The sequence below is a fragment of the Salvelinus alpinus genome, chromosome 18, assembly GCF_045679555.1.
Source record: "Salvelinus alpinus chromosome 18, SLU_Salpinus.1, whole genome shotgun sequence".
In the NCBI taxonomy this organism is placed as follows: Eukaryota; Metazoa; Chordata; class Actinopteri; order Salmoniformes; family Salmonidae; genus Salvelinus; species Salvelinus alpinus.
Window position 1 is genome coordinate 39016600 of NC_092103.1, and position 22195 is coordinate 39038794.

A 22195-nucleotide genomic window follows, 5' to 3' on the forward strand; every position below is an offset into this window, starting at 1 on the left:
TTGGGCATGCATATTCAACAGGATAGGATTCAAGAAGAGAAGGGGGGATTTTGCATCGGGCCATGTGTGGCTACCTCTAAATGCCTGGTCCTCACGTGGAGATTAGGGACACAAGCGGAGGGGAACCCAGCAGGGTGAATGGGAAGGGTGGCAGACTAGAACTGAACACGTCCATAGTTAGCTCACCTTAGCAAGCTACACAACAAGCCAACATATGAGTAGGTCATCATCTATTTCAGAGAAACATTAACCCATACTACAATGTTCAAGGGCTGGTTTCCTGAATCTCCCGAATGCCTAGCCTAGACTTCATCTGGATCCAAGAAACCGGCTCCTTAGCGTCTGCTTAATCTATAGTTAAAGACAAATAAGGCTTGTATCAATAATTCAATCTGCACTGTCGACCCATGATTGAGGCCAAGGCCATATTTAATTCATGGGTAAAGTTTCACATACGCTATTTCAACTTCCCCTTGACTTCTGTGAAAATCAATGGCCTTTTAGATCGGTCAATTACCAAGAGTCTATCAGAGTTAAATCCACTGGGTCAACAAACCAAACCACTTGAGACGTGATGAACTCTTATAAAATGGCCTTTTCTTGCCTTCAAGAAGCTATGTCAGTGCCTCTATTTTAAAGGTGCCGGTATAGCAGTGTGACTGGCCTCCAGTTTGCAAATCTCGTAAGACTCCATTTTAAGGCCCTAATTTGTATTTCAGTCTCACAGAAGGCTAGGCAAATGTATCTGAAAACAACCACTTGCGCCACCTTCCTCCAGAGGCAGGGCGAAGGTTGGTAAATCGTTGTCAGTGTCCCCCAGTAAAGCCACTTTCACAGGCCAGGTTCAGAAGTAGCGGCGGAGGGCTAATGGGCAGGAAGCATTCCGTTTCATTGCTCGTTTGCTGTTGGAAGTCAAATGAGGAAGAACAGTTACTGGGTGTCGCTCTCCCTGTCTCTCTCTTTATGCATGCAGTGTCATCTTTCCACTGATGGGAGTTTCGCATTTTGTCCACCAACTCACTTTGCACATCTTCACATTTGAACCTCATGCCTTAACAACATACAATTCTTGGAACACTTCCATTTCTCAGACAGCCCTGTTTTCTATGTTTTCATCTACTCGCTCGCTCTCTCTCTCTCCCTCCAATACCTCCCTCCCCTGCTCCAGATGCTTAACGGTTGCCTTCACCTACGTCGGTAACTGATGCCATATGTGCAGCCAGGTGTCCCCAGGAGCCGACGCCAAGCCACGCTAAGGTGAGCCGCAATTAAGAGATACACCCCAGACCGTCAGACAAGCACTGGGAAAACCACATCACAATTATCTCCCTTCAGGATGAAGACACAATAAGCAGCCATATTTTTCCCACACAGGGGTAATGATGGGTTTACTAGTAGATGGGATTAAGCTGCACTCCGCAAATCTGGCGTCAGGTAGAGGTTCAGCTAACGTTACCTTACCTGAAGGCTTAATGTGTAGGGAATAAGATGTAACACTGACCTGAGGTCAGGTCTTTGGGAAATGTAATCCTACACCACAAATCTAGCCTATTTCACGAGCTTGACACTTGGCCGGAGTTGGTGATATGGTGGTGAGTTAATTTTATCTACGCACACATTTTTCTTCTGAAAGAGACGACTTAGCCTAATCTAGAGGCATCTAATGCCTTAGATAAGACCTAATCACTATCGCCGGTTGTTGATAGATGATGTGACAGAGTCACCAAGGTCTCCAGGTGAAGTTGTCATGGAGATCAGAGGTCATTATTGGTGGTTGGTTACTTCCCTCAGTTTGTGTGTTACAGATGTAGGATCTTAATTTGAGCCAGTTTGCTACAGCAGGAAAATAATCCTGCAGCAACAGGAAATGTGAATTATTATGTGGAATATAATTAATGGACATTTTTTTGTAGAGGTTGAAACATTTTTCTTTAGGGCAAATTAAGTCTGGCATTTTAAAGTGGAAATTACAAACTTTAGAAGCCTTGTTAAACCTTGAATGCACTACACGTTTGCATTTCCTGCTGTGCAGGAACATTTTCAGCAACAAAAGAGTGATCAAATGAAGATCCTACGTCTGTAGTGTGTGTGTGCAAACGTGAATATTCAACACCCCCGCTATCTCTCCCTCCGTTTCCCTTTCTACTTCTTCTTTTGGTAGAAGGTCACCAAATTTGAATATTCCCTTGTTAAAAGCACCTCGATTCTTCCCCCTATGCCGGAGAAGTTAAAATGGTCTAGCGGCACGCTACATCAAAGCCAGCCCAACTTCAAAAAACGATTTCTCTCCATTACGGGGAAAAAAGTACCTTGTCGCATTAAGTTAAGGAAAACAAGCAGCAGCTGCCTAATTTAAAGGATTCAAAGCCTATGTGTCAATGCGATGTGGCTGTGTCAGAGGATGGAGATGGAGAAAACGAGTGAGAGAGAGGAGAGAAGAGACTCGGGGCGAAAGCTTTGTTTTAATTATGAGCGAGGGAGCGATAAGATAGAAGTGAGGGATATTCCGCTCGTTATTCCGTCACTTTGTATCAAACGGCTTATTTACATTTCCGATTACATTCCCCGGCGCAAACGGCGAGATCTATCGGCGGCAGAGAGAAAGGACGAACAAGATAATGACAAGCAACTATTCCTCCTCTTCAGAAACAAATACGCTTGTGTGTCTGAATAACAGTCCAGGGTAGTTTTTCCTACACCTTGTATAGGAGTATCCAAGTTCTCAAACCGAACACAAATCAAATCAAATGACCGTTTGGTTAACATTAAACACAAGCCTTCAGATGATGCCTGATGAGTAAAACCCACGACCCAATATCTACAGCTGCCTCTGATATACCACATAGGGTTCTGGCTAAAAGAGGTGCCTTAGCGCTACACAGCTGATTCAAATCATCAAAGCTTGATGATTTGAATCAGCTGTGTAGTGCTAGAGCAAAAAACTAAACGTGCACCCAGTGGGACCCTAGGAACTGAGTTTGGGAAACGCTGCACTACAGTATAAAGGGAATAGGGTGCTGTTTCAGATCTACCCTGTTGTCCTAGAGGCTCCAGCTGAGAGTTGACTGACGCCATACTGTTGCCGACTAGAGAGATGTAAGGGAGCTACTGGGTTGGCCATTGGGCAGGGTGCGGAGTGTTTGGGGGGAACATCATTAAGAACCCACAGATGAGAATGAGACTGGGACTGGTACCAGCTACCCTCTTTTGTTTCCAGACATCTTTCATCTTCTCACTCTCTTTTTCACTCTCTTCTTCTCTCTTGGGCCTTGCTCCTCCGTCATTCTGTGAACTACAAAGAGGGGGATGGGTGAAGGAGCGTGGCATCGCAGCTCAAGGGAAGCCAAAGAGTTGGCCATCATTATCAATTTTTCACTACCTATCATCTTTCCTCTCTATCCAATATTCTTAAACTCTACTTCTCGTTCTATTTTTCTTCCTCGCTCTTTCTCTTCATCTCAGTCTCTCTTTCCCCTTCTCGTTCCTAGAGCAACGAGCAATGTAGGCCCCGTAATTCGAGACAGATTCTTTACTGTATGGAACAAAGGTGGCCTGGGATGAAACATCCATTAGCAACAAAGGATGTGGCTTTTCTTCTGCATCAAATAATTGCACAAGAAGGAAACAGAACGAGAGAAAGAGAGAGAGAGACGGGCAGGGGGAGGTTGCTTCGCTTGGAATAAACAAGGCTACGTGATTAGTGTGTGTGTGTGTGTGTGTGTGTGTGTGTGTGTGTGTGTGTGTGTGTGTGTGTGTGTGTGTGTGTGTGTGTGTGTGTGTGTGTGTGTGTGTCTACATGCATGCAAGTGTGCGTTTGTGCATGTGTGTGTGTCCCGCTTGGTTAATAGAATGTTGTTGTTTTTTCGACTAACGGGGCAACCTGAATTCATGTTTGGCATTCTGTCTCTTTGAAGAGCATGCAGGACAATGAGTTCCAGTTGCTACCTCGGAGGATTCTATGGGCACGGCTCTATGGTAACACGCGTAGGATCCAGGTCAATACGCCATTGATTTAACACGACCCTGGATGCTTGAGAGATGAAAGGAGGAAGAAAAATTAGAGGAAACATGCACCCTCCTACTTCTAATCAAAAGTACCTTTTCACCGGCAACGCCATGTACTCCTTTGTGTAATAAACAAAGACAAAATGTCTACAGAATAGTTTTGGTTTGTGTTTTTGTGTGAATATACACTGTGTATGCAGAGGAGGTGTCAGAGATATGCTAGCAATATCAAGGAAGCATATGGCTATGGTGACTGACGGCGCAATTAGTCAACGGAGAAGAGCTCGACACCCACTCTCTCATCGCTCTGCAAAGTCGCAGACGAATCCACAGAGCCAGGAGAGACGCCGCAAACAACAAAGACGTCTTGTTGTCTGAAGAAAGACAAAGCGGGGGGATTCTCACTGCTCTCAAACAAATAAACCAAGAAAGCAACAAACCAAGAAAGTTCTCTTCTCTTTCAAAAAAGAAATTGCAATTTCTCAAACACAAAGAAAGTTTGTTTGTCAAGTTTGTATCAAGTTTCTGTAAAAATAAATATAAAAACAACTCTGCATTCATATTATTTCTTTAGCCTTTTTCAAATCTTGGGAGCTACAATGAATTTCTGAAGCTGCATGTGTCTGCATTGCCCGGTACACAGACAATAGTAGTGTCCTTTATAGTAGCGAAGACAGACACATCTACTGTACGTACACACACACCCACCTTTTACTATCCTTGTGGGGAACAAACTATTTATTCCCATTCAAAATCCTATTTTCCCTAACCCTAATCCCAAACCCCTAATCATAAAACTGACCCCTATCTTTTAATCACAACCATAATTGTAAACCTAAAACTGCCTTTTTCCTTGTTGGGATCGGCGAAATGTCCACACTTGTCCGACTTTTCCTTGTTTTACTGTGGGGACTTCTGGTCGCACGCACGCACACAGACACACACACACAGCGAGCGAGCGAGACGGGGTCAAACACACCAACCGGTGCTATCTCCCCCTTGCGCCCATAAAAAAAGACCCCATAAATGGCAAGCGTTTAACATAAAAGGGGCCGATATGCACCCACACAAAAAGAGAGAGACAGGCGACGTCAAAGAGCAAGAGTCAAAATAGGCGACACCAGGAAAAAGAAAACTATCAAGATAAAGGGGGGCTGAAAAAAGCTAAAGAAACAAATAAATAAATAGTGGCGAAGAAAGGGAGGAGGGGGGAGGGTGAGAGAGGAAGAGAGAAAAATGAGAGAGAGAGAAAAGAGGAAGTTAATTATGCATTCCAAACCTGGTCGATGTAGTCCTCGGGGAATCGCCTCCGCACCTCCGGATCTGTAAATAATTGACAGATAATATTAATTGGCTTTGGATTAGTGAGCAGGCCGAGTAGAGCACATTAATATTTGATCAGAGGATGATAGGGACCCTGGCAGGGGATCGGAGGAGGGCAGCTGAGGCTGCCTGGCTGATTAGGGGCCAGAGAGGGAGGTGTTACTACCCCCTATCCCGCCTTCCCCCCACCACCACCCTCTTCCTCCCTTTCTCCGGAAAAGGAGAGCAGAGAAAGAAAAAAAGGAAGTAAAGGAGTGTATTTGATGATCCACTTTTCTCAGTTGGGGGGAGATGGGGGTGTGGAGGGACAAAGCTGTCTTGCTTAACCTCCAACTGGAGCGCATGTTGAAGTCTAACCTAAGGGATGAGAATGGGGGGAGGTCATTTTGTCCATCTAACATAACAGGTGTAAAAAGACCCCTGAGCGGAGTCCCCATATTTATTTTTCAGGGTAAACGGAAGTTAGGTTGAAAATACTGTATCCCTGAAATCCGTAAACATCCGCTTTCTACCGACCCGCGGAAGGTGCTGTCCATCAAATGATTGCTAATTCTTGTATTTCAATTGATGGTTGTGATTTTTATTTTGTTTTGGCAGCTGCACAAGCGGAAAATCTGTCAAGGTCACTGAATCAAAGACAACAATCCAAAACTCTCTCCCTAAAGGCTCAACCCAAAACCCCAAATCTCCCTAAAGGCTGACTGGGTTCCACCTCTGTCTGCTGGACTAACCACAGCCAATAGACTTCCAGACTACATTACTGGAAACATCAGGGATCTGCTTAGGACATTGAGGTTCCAGCATCCGCCAAAGCTAAAAATCCCTTAGACCACCAGTAATTCTTCCAATCCAGAGACACTTAATTCAAAGAAACAACCTTCCCAAACTCTCTGAAAGATGGAGAGTTTGACTGTTTGGTACACTTGATAAGTATGTCATCCTAAAATATGTCGCTAGAATCAGTCACGACATCCTCTAAAGAAAAGACCAGAAGGCAAACTAAAATCCTTGTATTTGCTGACACATCAACGAAAGGCCCAAGCCTATGACACAGCTCTAAATGACATTACCATGGTGTCCCTGCTTGACTGTCGCTACAACAGAGCAGAAGAGTCAGACTGTCAGAGGTAATTCCAACTCAGACGGATGTCTACAATATCTGCCGGGATGCTGATGTGCGTCTGTGCACTTGGCTACCTGCCCGCCCTACCAGTCTAACCCGCCTGCCAGTCTGTCCATCTGCTCATCTGGGGGGGGGGGGGGGGGGGGTCAGTCTGCCAGCTGCATGGGCATAGCTGCATCTCAGATGTAAGTCCTGTGCATGGGTATGACATGCCACCCCCCGGTCTGTGGCAGCTTTATAAGCAGGCAGATATGGACCCTGAGTGGCACTCTCCAGGCTAACTGTCTGTAGCAGCTTTATAAGCAGGCAGATATGGACACTGAGCAGCACTCTCCAGGCTAACTGTCTGTAGCAGCTTTATAAGCAGCCAGATATGGACACTGAGCGGCACTCTCCAGGCTAACTGTCTGTAGCAGCTTTATAAGCAGCCAGATATGGACACTGAGCAGCACTCTCCAGGCTAACTGTCTGTAGCAGCTTTATAAGCAGGCAGATATGGACACTGAGCAGCACTCTCCAGGCTAACTGTCTGTAGCAGCTTTATAAGCAGCCAGATATGGACACTGAGCGGCACTCTCCAGGCTAACTGTCTGTAGCAGCTTTATAAGCAGCCAGATATGGACACTGAGCAGCACTCTCCAGGCTAACTGTCTGTAGCAGCTTTATAAGCAGCCAGATATGGACACTGAGCAGCACGCTCCAGGCTAACTGTCTGTAGCAGCTTTATAAGCAGCCAGATATGGACACTGAGCAGCACTCTCCAGGCTAACTGCCTGTAGCAGCTTTATAAGCAGCCAGATATGGACACTGAGCAGCACTCTCCAGGCTAACTGTCTGTAGCAGCTTTATAAGCAGGCAGATATGGACCCTGAGTGGCACTCTCCAGGCTAACTGTCTGTAGCAGCTTTATAAGCAGGCAGATATGGACCCTGAGTGGCACTCTCCAGGCTAACTGTCTGTAGCAGCTTTATAAGCAGCCAGATATGGACACTGAGCGGCACTCTCCAGGCTAACTGTGTTGTTGATTAATGAGAGAGGGTTATAGCTGGGATGGCCAACAACAGGGCTGATGTGGTTGCTAATGCTAATTCTAAATGATGGATAGTCTTAGGTCGTGAAGAGCAGATAATGTCGCTGGTAATGTAAGGGCCAATGTGAGTGTTTGTCAGACAGTTGACAAATTCAATATACAAAATTATTAATTGAACACTAGCAAAGGGTGCTTTCATCCTCACAACATTAGCATCACTGTATAATATATAATATATAATATATAATATAATTCCCGGGTGGCGCAGTGGTCTAGGGCACTGCATCGCAGTGCTAGCTGCGACACCAGAGTCTCTGGGTTCACGCCCAGGCTCTGTCGCAGCCGGCCGCAACCGGGAGGTCCGTGGGGCGACGCACAATTGGCATAGCGTCGTCCGGGTTAGGGAGGGTTTGGCCGGTAGGGATATCCTTGTCTCAGTATGTTAAAATGTATGCACTCTACTGTAAGTCGCTCTGGATAAGAGCGTCTGCTCTTGGCCGGTAGGGATATCCTTGTCTCAGTATGTAAAATGTAATAAAATGTATGCACTCTACTGTAAGTCGCTCTGGATAAGAGCGTCTGCTAAATGACTAAAATGTAAAATGTAAATGTAATATTAGTTGTCTTTCCTGTAATCAAGAGTTTCTCCAGATAGCGTTATAATTGTCAAAGTGAAACATACAACAAACTTTGTCTTTGACAAACAATTCAGTGAAAATAAAACGCTTCATAAGACAGTACACTGAGGTACTGTTTCTCTGCTCCGTGAACACGTCTCATCACCTCCGACAGAGACAGAGCATCAAACAGGAGTGTGGGAGTTTTGTGCTTGGCTAATGACCATGACAACCTTCGGACCTTTTGCAGTGCCAAAATAGATCTGTTGTTTTCTTTTAGTCCACCACAAGCTGCCAGCCAGGTTAGCTCCAAGCCAATGTGAGATACTGTATTTGTTTGATTGTACAATATTAAGCACAACCTAATACAGTAGAATAGAATTCACTACAACAGTGAACACTGATGCTGAACTAAGACAGCTTAGTTGCTAAGAAATTCAACAATTACAACCAAGGCAGGTTTTTGCACACACACCCCAACACACAAAAGGCCATGGATGATATCAACTGGAGGGGATGGCATGGTGAGCTGAGCTGAAGAAAAAGTGAGAGAGAAAAAGACAGAAAAAAAGAAGAGCGAGATGGAGAGAGAAATTGCCTCACTCTGTCACTTCACAGGCCATGGAGGCCAAAGTTTCTGAGAGAGGACCTCCTTCTGAAGGGCTCTGCACACAAATCTACTCCATGTGGACTTCATCTACAACACACACACTCAAACTTAGGGCTGTTGCGGCGACCGTATTACCGCCACACCGGCGACCGTATTACCGCCACACCGGCGACCGTATTACCGCCACACCGGCGACCGTATTACCGCCACACCGGCGACCGTATTACCGCCACACCGGCGACCGTATTACCGCCACACCGGCGACCGTATTACCGCCACACCGGCAGACATGAGTCATGACCGCAGTAAAATTACACCACTGTTGAGTCACTGTAATCTCCTCTTATGCACTCTGGACACCATCAGGTCGCTAATAGTGTGGTACTCAGGGTTCTATTGTCCCTCTAACAACTCTGACATCACTGTGAATGCAATCCAAAATTACATCAAATACTGATTATCAAAACAGTATCAGGGACATAAAATAATGATTGTGCCGTTATACAATTACATAGCCTAGTGCATATTATGCAAGGCAGAAAAACATTTTAAAAACAGATTTAAGATGTATTTGGTACATAATTGGACTAGCCTACACTCCAAAATGAATGCCCAGGGCATACAGAGTTTGGGCAGAATATCCCGTCGGGCAGCGAGAGGCTGCATGCTCCTCTAACAGTGGTTGATGCGTGGACTGAAAGTTAAATAAGTGTTTTTATAAGCCCAGCTACTAAAAAGAGGAGGATCCCAGCTGCTACTATATGTATTTCTCAGCTGTTCAGATTAAGAACATGCTCTGCTATAAAACCGGCATGATTGAAAAATTTACCGGTGGGAAAGCAGCCTCCATTTGCTATTGGAGTGCATACTGATGACATGTCTTTCTTCCCCTCCCCCTGTTCCTGCCCCTGTTCCTGCCCCTGTTCCTGCCCCTGTTCCTGCCCCTGTCCCTGCCCCTGTTCCTCTCCCTCTTCCTCTCCCTGTTCCTCTCCCTGTTCCTCTCCCTGTTCCTCTCCCTGTTCCTCTCCCCGTTCCTCTCCCCGTTCCTCTCCCCGTTCCTGCCCCTGTACCTCTCCCTGTACCTCTCCCTGTTCCTCTCCCTGTTCCTCTCCCTGTTCCTCTCCCTGTTCCTGCCCCTGTTCCTCTCCCTGTTCCTGCCCCTGTTCCTGCCCCTGTTCCTCCCCCTGTTCCTCTCCCTGTTCCTCTCCCTGTTCCTCTCCCTGTTCCTGCCTATTTAATAACGGACCATTCTAAATCAAAACTCATTTTATATATCAGTAAAGACAAGATTCAATTGAGAATAGTCTGATGGGTGAAAATATGACCACTTGATGAGAGAACTGCATGTGCAACCTGAGGCAAGGAAACACAAGCTTTTTTTGCAACATTCATTAAATCATCATCATAGTCCCATCATGCAGCTCATATATGTTTTGATTTCTAAGACATTCTAAGGTTTGTATCATTCACTACTAAAGTTTCAAATAACTCAAAATCTAGCATATAGGACATGTTTCAAATTATCACATTTACACTCAACATAGCCACTTCATACGCGCACTCGCTAAGTTTAATTATATTCTTCTTACTATAAAATCATATAACATAAAATAATGGCACGAGACTTATGAGCATATGTTGTCTGCTAAATGAACAAGCCTACAGCCTATGGCATGGAGCAAAGCCAGATAACATACAGTAGGCCAACTGATATTCTGTTCATCTGAAATACATTTTCTTCATATATTTTTCTTAGACCTGCCTAAAATAAATAATGGATTTATTGTGATGGTGTATATTAAATTGATTTATTATACTTTTTTAAATGTAGATGTTGGAGGCCTGGAGATGCTAAACGTGTTTATGTTAATTACCGGTCAATTACCGTGAGACCGGGCAGTCTTTTGCATGGCAATAACTGGCTGACAAAATGTAATGACTGCCACAGACCTCCTCACACACTCACTCACACACAGTCACTCACACACTTTATTGATGTAAGGATTTACTAAATTCCTCTTTCACAAAAGTCTGTTAGGTCTCTTACCAATACCTGCTGTGACACTAGAACTCAACAACTTACCACATGAAAACAAAGTTTGAGGTCAACAGGTCAAATTAATCAAGAACAGGTGGTGGGAAAAATAAGTCAAATGAAGGTTACAGAGATAAAAATGAATTTATAAGAATGCTTTATTATATAGAAATGTTTTGCCCAGTGAGAAATGAATATCCAACTAGTCAGTGACAACGGTGTGTAGTTTGGAGTTTGTAACAGCAACTACACTACTGGTCAAAAGTTTTCGAACACCTCATTAAAGGGTTTTTCTTAATGTTTATACATATTTCTATATATGTTTAGCTTTGTCATGTCTCCCACCTGAAACAGGTGCAAACGGCAATAACACAACAGTTGTGCAACCACAATAATTCTGACTTTAATGATGTAGATAAAACGTGTGTGCGTGTATGAAAGACAGAGTTGTTCTTTAGGATGAGAGGCCTATAATCTTATTACCTGATTTCACAGGATTTTAAAGTCAAACTGTTCTGTTTGATCAGAGTAGTTCTTTTTTGGGAGGAGGGGTCTCAAGAACTAATCCGAGTCCCTGACCCCTTTCAGCTTTATTCCGGCTTAGAGGATGGGAACATGTAGCGGCGACCTAATCACAAAGAATGGCAAGAAAGGCTTTCCTGCAAGACTCCAATTGTATTCATGACTGAGACTTAAGGCAATGCCAAGAACAAGATTGTGGGCATGTTTGAATACTTTAATACTTTCAAATGCATCCTCACCTTTTCCATCCATTCCTTCCTTGCTAGAATAACGTTGAAGAACTGTGGCCCAAAGGCTACAAGGGACTGACAAACTCTGGCCTAAAGGGCTACAAGGGACTGACAAACTCTGGCCTAAAGGGCTACAAGGGACTGACAAACTCTGGCCTAAAGGGCTACAAGGGACTGACAAACTCTGGCCTAAAGGGCTACAAGGGACTGACAAACTGTGGCCTAAAGGCTACAAGGGACTGACAAACTCTGGCCTAAAGGCTACAAGGGACTGACAAACTCTGGCCTAAAGGCTACAAGGGACTGACAAACTCTGACCTAAAGGCTACAAGGGACTGACAAACTCTGGCCTAAAGGCTACAAGGGACTGACAAACTCTGACCTAAAGGGCTACAAGGGACTGACAAACTCTGGCCTAAAGGCTACAAGGGACTGACAAACTCTGACCTAAAGGCTACAAGGGACTGACAAACTCTGGCCTAAAGGCTACAAGGGACTGACAAACTCTGACCTAAAGGCTACAAGGGACTGACAAACTCTGGCCTAAAGGCTACAAGGGACTGACAAACTCTGGCCTAAAGGCTACAAGGGACTGACAAACTCTGACCTAAAGGCTACAAGGGACTGACAAACTCTGACCTAAAGGCTACAAGGGACTGACAAACTCTGGCCTAAAGGCTACAAGGGACTGACAAACTCTGGCCTAAAGGCTACAAGGGACTGACAAACTCTGGCCTAAAGGCTACAAGGGACTGACAAACTCTGGCCTAAAGGCTACAAGGGACTGACAAACTCTGACCTAAAGGCTACAAGGGACTGACAAACATCTAAAGTTTCAATCTGCATCTTCTTTGCTTAGGCACTTTTCTCATAATCAACTCCATAATAGCATTGCACGGGCACCTTCTCTACCTATGTCCCACAAGCTATGAGGACCACCATACTAACGTCAGAATCTGGTGAAAGGCAAAACCTCTACGGCCTCCCCCCAAAAACACACAAAAAATGTAACTCTCCTCTCTTTCTTTCAGTATGATTTATGGCTCTTTCTGTGTATTCCCACCTCTCCTTTCCTAATCCTCAAAATAAAAAGGTCTAGGGTTGGTTGGGGCTATAGCCTGTGCTGGGAGGAGGGAGGGGGTAGGTGGGGAGGATCTGTCCAATGATCTGGGCCTAGTCCCCCAGGGCTCTGGGAGCGGGGCACTCGGAGGCAGCCAGGCTGTGTTGACTCCACAAATTGAGTCAACAGAGAACTGCTGACCTTGCTCGCACACAGGTAACAATTCCCCAAACCCTCCTGCTGCAGCTCCACTTAAATCACTAGGTCTGTCTAGAGGAGGATAGAGGAGAGTGCAGGTATAGTACAGATAGGCTTTTCTATATTCTCTTTTTTCTATATTATACTTTACTGTATTATATTTGTATTTTTGGAGGTTAGGTCGGATGAAATGGGGGAGGGCGAAATACTAAATAAATCCAGAGACAAAATAGCTAGGCGAACACCGCTTGCACTTAACTAGCAGAAGTTAAAACCATGTACTTTTTTGAAAGAAACTAAACAAGATATAAAATACCCACTTGGACTGAATTGGGTTTAAAAATGGTAGTTCCTATTACTGCAGGTGGCAAGGCATGCATCTTCACCTGAGACACCAACTGTCTTCATGACTTTGCTTGAAATTTACCAGGCAAGAGTGACCAAGGATGCCAGAACAAAGCTTACACAAATTTAACTGGAGGACAAGCTAAGGTGCAAAACATCACAGACTGATGTTATTTACTGAGTCAAACATTTGAAACAAATCATATTTTTCCTTCAACAAATTTTTGCAGATATTTCAAATACTCAATGAATGATCTTTCTCTCTCTCTCTCCACACTGCGGCTCGCAAACGACAGGAGGCAAAAAAAATACTAAACGAAAACATATAATGGGCCCATTTATTTTTTCGAGTGGCATAAAACTTCCTGCCCCTCGTTGAGTGCTTCCTCTTGCGGTCCTCTGGGGGGGGGGGGGGGGGGTCAGCAGGGTGGTGTTGGGGGGGGGTGAATGGTGACGGATCCCCAGAGTGCTCCTTAGCTCCTCCATGGCCTGCCCAACCCTGGCGACAGTTGCCAGGCGACAGGTCTCAACGAGGTGCAGCAGCGAGCGGTAGCAGCTGGCATGGCCTCTGAGCAGCCTTGAGTAGGGTTGGGGGTGTGGTGGGGGAAGATGTTGGAGAGGAACTCCCCTATAGTTTCAATGACCGTAGAGACTGTACTACATAACACCCCCTACCACCTCCCAAACACACCCTTGGAGGGAGGGAGGGAGGCTCGTCTTTCGGCTGGCCCAGCGGGAGAAGACAAACACAGGACCACGTCCATCCTGGCTCTCTCTCCCCTGCCATGAGGACGGCAGTCTGGCCCCCTGACGAGGGGAGGGGTGAGGGGGGCCTCTGGGAAGCCAGAAGAGGGGTCTTGGGAGGAAAGGAGGTGGTATACCCTCTCGTCTCACCCCGTCATTACTCCTCAAAATACATCTGTGCAAAAAATCACAGCGGGGCGTGTGTGTGTGTCTACGTCTGCAGAGAACACCAGACACCCGCGGTGGTTTTCCCCACACTTGGCCAGCCTCTAAAAACAATGACACAGACCTTGTGGCTATAATATGACCAAAAACACAGAAAGAAAAAAATCCACACGTTGGAATGTTTCCAAGGAACAACATCTGAGAGCCTGAAATAGGCGAGAAGCACCGACACGCTCGAGCTGATCCTGATCCTCCACCTAAAACTGATGTCATGGGCCTGATGTCATGGGCCTGAAGTCATGGGCCTGAAGTCATGGGACTGATGTCATGGGACTGATGTCATGGGACTGATGTCATGGGACTGATGTCATGGGACTGATGTCATGGGCCTGATGTCATGGGCCTGATGTCATGGGCCTGATGTCATGGGCCTGATGTCATGGGCCTGATGTCATGGCCCTGATGTCATGGGACTGATGTCATGGGACTGATGTCATGGCACTGATGTCATGGCCCTGATGTCATGGCCCTGATGTCATGGGACTGATGTCATGGGACTGATGTCATGGGACTGATGTCATGGCCCTGATGTCATGGGACTGATGTCATGGGACTGATGTCATGGGACTGATGTCATGGGCATTCGCTCCCAGAGACTTTGCTTAATAACGGACCATGTTTTATGGCACGGCTGGGAACACCAAGCCCTTTGGAAAAACACCAGTGGTGGTGGAATGGTTGTTTGGATTATTTGGAAAAGAGGAGAATTACATTTAAAGATCCCTCACCTCTAATGAAACCGCCTTTTTTCTTTCAAGCGAGAACAGATGATGCCCAGTCAAGAGTGATTTAATGGTGCACGAAACCCAAGAGCAAAACCAGTTGTGGGTTTCGATACTCGAGTGAAGGAGGGCTTTACACTGAGAAGGCTTTGGGGTAGTAACTTTCAAAGATGTTGATAGTTGGCCAATGAGCATCAGTGGATGAGTTGTGTATTGGTTTGCACATATACACAGTATCTGGTATGGTTGCAGTACATGCTTGTAAAGGGTGACAGCTCTCAGACAGAAGATTTAGCAATTGATAAAGAGGCTTTGACCTGGGATAAAGCACTCAAAGTAGGTTGAGAGGTTTGTGACGTATTGGAGTTGGCTGCTTCCTTACTTTATCTCTTTACTTCATGTGCACTTGAGCAGAACAGGGGAAAACAGGTCCTCCAGTTGGCTACTGTTTTTCTTCAATAACTAGGGTATGGGTAGGGCATCACTAAATTGATCATTAACATTTTGAAGCTGAGCCATTTCCTCGTGCTCTGCTGTGCAGCACATATCATGGTGTCATGTTGCCATCACTGCTATATTCACAAAAGGTTGGCTGGACCTCCTTGAATTCACGTAGATCACATAATTATGCTATTTTTGTATACAAAGCCCTGATCCACAAGCTTCCGACTTACCTAAATCTACTGTTAAAATTTAAAATGTCAAGTTATCAAACCTGTTCACAGGGTTGGTTAACTCTAGAGTCTCCTTGCTGTCTACAGAGTTAGGTAAATAACAGGGTTGGTTAACTCTAGAGACTCCTTGCTGTCTACAGAGTTAGGTAAATAACAGGGTTGGTTAACTCTAGACTCCTTGCTGTCTACAGAGTTAGGTAAATAACAGGGTTGGTTAACTCTAGACTCCTTGCTGTCTACAGAGTTAGGTAAATAACAGGGTTGGTTAACTCTAGAGACTCCTTGCTGTCTACAGAGTTAGGTAAATAACAGGGTTGGTTAACTCTAGAGTCTCCTTGCTGTCTACAGAGTTAGGTAAATAACAGGGTTGGTTAACTCTAGAGTCTCCTTGCTGTCTACAGAGTTAGGTAAATAACAGGGTTGGTTAACTCTAGACTCCTTGCTGTCTACAGAGTTAGGTAAATAACAGGGTTGGTTAACTCTAGACTCCTTGCTGTCTACAGAGTTAGGTAAATAACAGGGTTGGTTAACTCTAGAGACTCCTTGCTGTCTACAGAGTTAGGTAAATAACAGGGTTGGTTAACTCTAGAGACTCCTTGCTGTCTACAGAGTTAGGTAAATAACAGGGTTGGTTAACTCTAGAGACTCCTTGCTGTCTACAGAGTTAGGTAAATAACAGGGTTGGTTAACTCTAGACTCCTTGCTGTCTACAGAGTTCGGCGAATCAGCCTCTGGTTTCCTTGCACCCTATGTTTGGAATGATCTTCAAATGATGCTTTGGTGTCCCTGGGGCGGTTCAGACAGCTGACAGAGGATTTTTTATAATGAATAATGTGTTTGTTTAAGTTGACTGTGTTTTGTATGTTAATGTGTATTATTTTTGTACATTTTTTTAAATATTTATGTTGGTCTGTGCTTGTCTATTGATGTGCTTATTTTGTACTGTGCAGGGCTCATTTGTAAAAGAGACTTTAATCTCAATATGACTTCCCTGTTGAAATAAAGGTAAATAATCCTCGGCAAATATAAGACCAGAACATTGTCTGAGTCCACAGGCGAGATTATTTGACAGAAAATAATCATGTTCCTTGAGTTTTGTCGGAGTTTAGAGTTATGAAAAGTAGATAACAGCTAACTGCTCTCTGTCTCATCATTGAGCAGAACAGCAAGCAGAGGTGTTACTATGGATACTCAGACAAACAGAGCGCGAGCAGCACAGGGAAGGACAGACAGACAAGCAGCTAATGGATATTAACAGAATAAGTTATTTCTGAGTTCGGGTTCAGGCAGGGCCTTACATTTTGCAGAAGCAATTGGGCCTGGGTAGGGCCTGAACATCATGGGTAGGGCTTAAAATGCATGCCAGTGCAGGGCTCTGATGTCTATGCGTCAGGAGTTTCTCCCAATCTTTCTGTATTGGCTAATGAAGGCCAAGTTTGACGTGTCGGTCCACCAGACTCTTCGTGTCTGGGAACGAGATTACCAACAGGGCAACCAGCCTACAAAGAGGCTCTAGCAAGCTATCAAAGGAAAAGGGATCTGAACAAAGTTTTGAGGCCTTTCAAGGAAAATTCTTAGTTTTCTAGCTTAATTTGAATGGCGACTTGTGTTTGGACTGTGCACAATGAGGGTGGGGGAGAAGAGGGGGGAGCATTAACTTAGTCCATCAGCTCTACAGTGTGAGAGTGTGAGAGTGTGAGAGTGTGAGAGAGAGAGAGAGAGAGAGAGAGAGAGAGAGAGAGAGAGAGAGAGAGAGAGAGAGAGAGAGAGAGAGAGAGAGAGAGAGAGAGAGAGAGAGAAAGTGTGAGAGAGTCCACCGGTGCCAGCCGCCTGCTCAGGGGGGAGAGCAGAGCAGATTTGCATGGCGCTCTAACAGGATATTGCACAAGGCCTCCCTGAGGAGCTGAGCCTCAGGGTCAGCTTTAACTCACAAGGCAGCTTTACCTTGAGCCGTCCCTCCTCCCCAACGTCAGTAGGCTGGCTCTCTGCATTGACAGATGAGAACTACAAGGGTAGTGACCAACACTGGCAGACAGTAACCCCTTCTCCTGCAGAGGCCTGGACAATGTTGTCTATTTGTTGCCTATTGACTCTATTCCCATTCAAAGGACCTATAAACATACGCAGCACTAAATCTGGATGTTATGTAGTTTACTGAGCACGGTGCATGTTCATGCACAGGATAGCGTCGGCCCTAGTCTATGGACATTCTGACATTCTTAGATGTCTGTAGTTTGGTGTATTGATCTAAATACAGATTCTTCCCACCTCACCATGATACCAGACATGTTCTTCTTTGTCTCAGCATATGTTCACATTGAGGGGAAACCTTCTGCAATCAATTTCTGGTGAAAGTGAAGTCTGGTGCTAAACGTTAAACCTTCAAATGGGTTTGTGTTTTTTTCAATCTGTTTCATCAGCCATTCTTGTAGTCATGTAAAAACACCTATTATCGTTCAATTAACCATACTTGGAGTGCTCCCATTAGTGGGCAAACGAAAAAGCCTCCATTTGGCAAACTCCAGAGATGGTTTTCATTACTGATTGAGATAACTTTTTCTGAGTAGTGGGAGCAGAGAATATTAAAACCCATGTACTGAGGATGATAAGTGAATTCAGACGCATGCCTTCAGACGCTATTCACACACACACACACACCTCAAAAAACACCTGACCAGAAAAAAAAGGGGGGAAAAGATGAAAGGACACAAACTGCTGAGGCAGCTCCAGCCATTAGCCCTGTCCAGACCAATCATAGCGGATAAAGGATGAAGAAAGTGGCGAAGAACCGACAGCCGTCGATAAGACCATCTGCATTTTTAAAAAGGTATCCCGGGCGCAGCGAGACCTCCCTGGTCCTTTTTCATCTGCCTGTGTTTAATTGTGCTCTTTGTAAAGGGAAACAAACTCGCGGCCTTGGTCTGTGTGTTGTAATAGGACTTCTGCTGGCTGAGAAGAGGTGGTACGGAACGGAATGGGAGGGGGGGGGCTTTGCCGCCGACTGCAGACGGGGGTCTCCAAGGACTGCAAATGCGGTAATTAAGGAGAGAAAGACGGCGCTTGGGATTGAGAAACGGGAGAAAACATCCACATGAAAGTGAGAAATCAAACGAAGGGGCCGTGCATGGTGTATGCAGTATGCAGTGTGCAGATGCGTGTCACACACAAGTGCACAGACAAAAGAGTGTGGACATAAATCATCGTGCACGTCTGCATATGAGAGGAAAGGATCTAATGGCTGGCCGTGACCGCGTCGAGCGCAAAACACACTAGAACACAAACAGAGAGAAAAATACTCTGCTGCCAATTATAATGTAAAGTTACGCACGCTTCCATTATCATTTTTTAAAAACATTGCAAACCATTACAGACTACAAAGGGAAGCACAGCCGAGAGCTGCCCAGTAACACAAGCCTACCAGACGAGCTAAACTACTTATATGCTCTCTTCGAGGCAAATAACACTGAAACATGCATGAGAGCACCAGCTGTTCCGGAAGACTGTGTGATCACGCTCTCCGCAGCCGATATGAGTAAGACCTTTAAACAGGTCAACATTCACAAGGCCGCAGGGCCAGACGGATTACCAGGACGTGTACTGCGAGCATACGCTGACCAACTGGCAAGTGTCGTCACTGACATTTTCAACCTCTCCCTGTCCGAGTCTGTAATACCAACATGTTTCAAGCAGACCACCATAGTCCCTGTGCCAAGAACACTAAGGTAACCTGCCTAAATGACTACCGACCCATAGCACTCACGTCTGTAGCCATGAAGTGTTTTGAAAAGCTGGTCATGGCTCACATCAACACCATTATCACAGAAACCCTAGACCCACTCCAATTTGCATACCTCCCTAACAGATCCACAGACGATGATGCAATCTCTATTGCACTGCCCTTTCCCACCTGGACAACAGGAACACTTATGTGAGAATGCTATTTATTGACTGCTGCTCAGCGTTCAACACCATAGTGCCCTCAAAGCTCATCACTAAGCTAAGGACCCTGGGACTAAACACCCCCCCCTCTGCAACTGGATCCTGGACTTCTTGACGGGCCGCCCCCCAGGTGGTAAGGGTAGTTAACAACACATCCGCCACGCTGATCCTCAACACAGGGGCCCTTTAGGGGTGCGTGATCAGTCTCCTCCTGTACTTCCTGTTCACTTATGACTGCACGGCCAGGCACGATTCCAACACCATCATTAAATTTGCAGATGACACAACTGTGGTAGGCCTGATCACCGACAACGACGAGACAGCCTATAGGGAGGAGGTTAGAGACCGGGCAATGTGGTGCCAGGACAACAACCTCTCCCTCAACGTGATCAAGACAAAGGAGATGATTGTTGACTACAGGAGAAAGAGGACCACGCACGCCCCCATTCTCATCGACTGGGCTGTAGTGGAGCAGGTTGAGAGCTTCAAGTTCCTTGGTGTCCACATCACCAACAAACTAATATGGTCCAAGCACACCAAGACAGTCGTGAAGAGGGTACGGCAAAACCTATTCCCCCTCAGGAGACTGAAAAGATTTGGCATGTGTCCTCAGATCCTCAAAAGATTTTACAGCTGCACCATCGAGAGCATCCTGACTGGTTGCATCACTGCCTGGTATGGCAATTGCTCGGCCTCCGATCGCAAGGCACTACAGAGGGTAGTGCATATAGCCCAGTACATCACTGGGACAAAGCTCCAGGACCTCTATACCAGGCGGTGTCAGAGGAAGGCCCTAAAAATTGTCAAAGGCTCCAGCCACCCTAGTTATAGACTGTTCTCTTAGACTCCTGAACATCTAATCAAATGGCTACCCAGACTATTTGCATCCCCCCTCTTTTATACCGCTGCTACTCTCTTGTTATCATCTATGCATAGTCACTTTAATACATATTACCTCAATTACCTCGACCAACCGGCGCCCCCGCACATCGACTCTGTACCGGTACCCTGAATATAGTAACAAGCTATTGTTATTTTACTGCTGCTCTTTAATTGCTTGTCACTTTTATTTCTTATTCTGATTTGTTATATAATTTATTTATTTTTAAATTTATTTTACTGCATTGTTTGTTAGGGGCTCGTAAGTAAGCATTTCACTGTAAGGTCTACACCTGTTGTATTTGGAGCATTTGACTAATACAATTTAATTTGATTTGATCTACATTGCACAAACAGTCATTAGAGATGAATCCTGAGTCAGTATGATCTCTGAGACACTTCATAGTAGCGGAGGCATTAAAAGAGCATGTCCCCGAGTCAGTAGCGCATGGCTCTCTCTTACAGGGGCCACAGAGAAAACTCTCCGTTGAAATGCTCGGCAACTTCTAGTGGGATATCTGTCTAAACAAATCCCTCCATTGAAAATTCCGACAAGATGACATCAGTGCCGCTCACTGGCTATTGTGAGACGCACAATGGGTGGTGACCTTGGCAGTGGGGAGGGACACATTTCCATAATATTTATCATGCAGGTAGGATCACGCTCAAATACACCAGACGATATCACACCAACAGCCTAGACGGACAGTGGGAGAAAAATCACAGAGAGAAGGATGGTCAGGGAAGAGAGGAGGATGATGGATAGATGAATGGAAGGGTTGAAAAAAGGAAGAAATTAATAAAGAAATAACAGGAGGATGGACGAAACAAAATAACAGAGTAAAGGAGAGAAAGACAGTGAAGACAGAAAGAATAAAGAACTGTTGTCAGGTAACAAAAAAGCAAAATAAGAGGGGTGTGTGTGTGTGTGTGTGTGTGTGTGTGTGTGTGTGTGTGTGTGTGTGTGTGTGTGTGTGTGTGTGTGTGTGTGTGTGTGTGTGTGTGTGTGTGTGTGTGTGTGTGTGTGTGTATGTGTGTGTGTGTGTGTGTGTAACAAGTGGTCTAGGAAGGGTACTACACACAACTAGTGGTCTAGGAAGGACATTACAGGCAACTAGGGGTCTAGGAAAGCCACTACACACGACTAGGGGTCTAGATAGGTCACTCCAAATTAGAGTGTGGAGGGAGGGAATAAGAACTGCTCAGAAGGGACTTCATTTTCTTTTAATATCTATTTCAACATGACAGGAGATTTGCCTGGCAATCCTTCAACGCTGGTGATTCCTTTAAGTGAACCACACAACCCGGTGTTCAGAGCTCCACTGCTTCTAGAAATATATTGTGAACCCCACTAAAGCACATGCTACTTGGCAGCGTCATCCACATTCTCACTTGATATGATGCTGGGCTGTGGATGTGTGGGATGCTTTGGGGTGTTTTTCCCCATGATGACGAACTATACACTGAGTTTACAAAACATTAAGAACACCTGCTCTTTCCATTACATAAACTGACCAGGTGAATCCAGGTGAAAGCTATGATCCATTATTGATGTCACTTGTTAAATCCACTTCAAATCAGTGTAGATGAAGGGAAAGAGACAGGTTAAAGAAGGATTTTTAAGCCTTGAGACAATTGAGACATGGATTGTGTGTGTGTGCCATTCAGAGGGTGAATGAGCAAGACAAAAGATTTTGTCTCTGTGAATGGTTTGTCCTCTGACAAATCAACTGTAAATTTCGGTGTTCCTCAAGGTTCCGTTTTAGGACCACTATTGTTTTCACTATATATTTTACCTCTTGGGGATGTCATTCGAAAACGTAACGTTAATTTTCACTGCTATGCGGATGACACACAGATGTACATTTCAATTAAATATGGTGAAGCCCCAAAATTGCCCTCGCTAGAAGCCTG

General features: G+C 45.2%; 1 protein-coding gene across 5 annotated transcripts in view; it reads right to left on the bottom strand.

Moving 5' to 3' along the window:
• Nucleotides 1-22195, bottom strand: part of dennd1a (DENN/MADD domain containing 1A) — a 152760-nt gene that overhangs the window by 106352 nt on the left and 24213 nt on the right. For all 5 annotated transcript variants that reach the window (XM_071351864.1, XM_071351866.1, XM_071351863.1 and 2 more), the window contains exon 3: nt 5285-5328. In XM_071351864.1, the coding sequence (XP_071207965.1) occupies nt 5285-5328 (44 nt within the window). The remainder of the gene's footprint in view (nt 1-5284; nt 5329-22195) is intronic.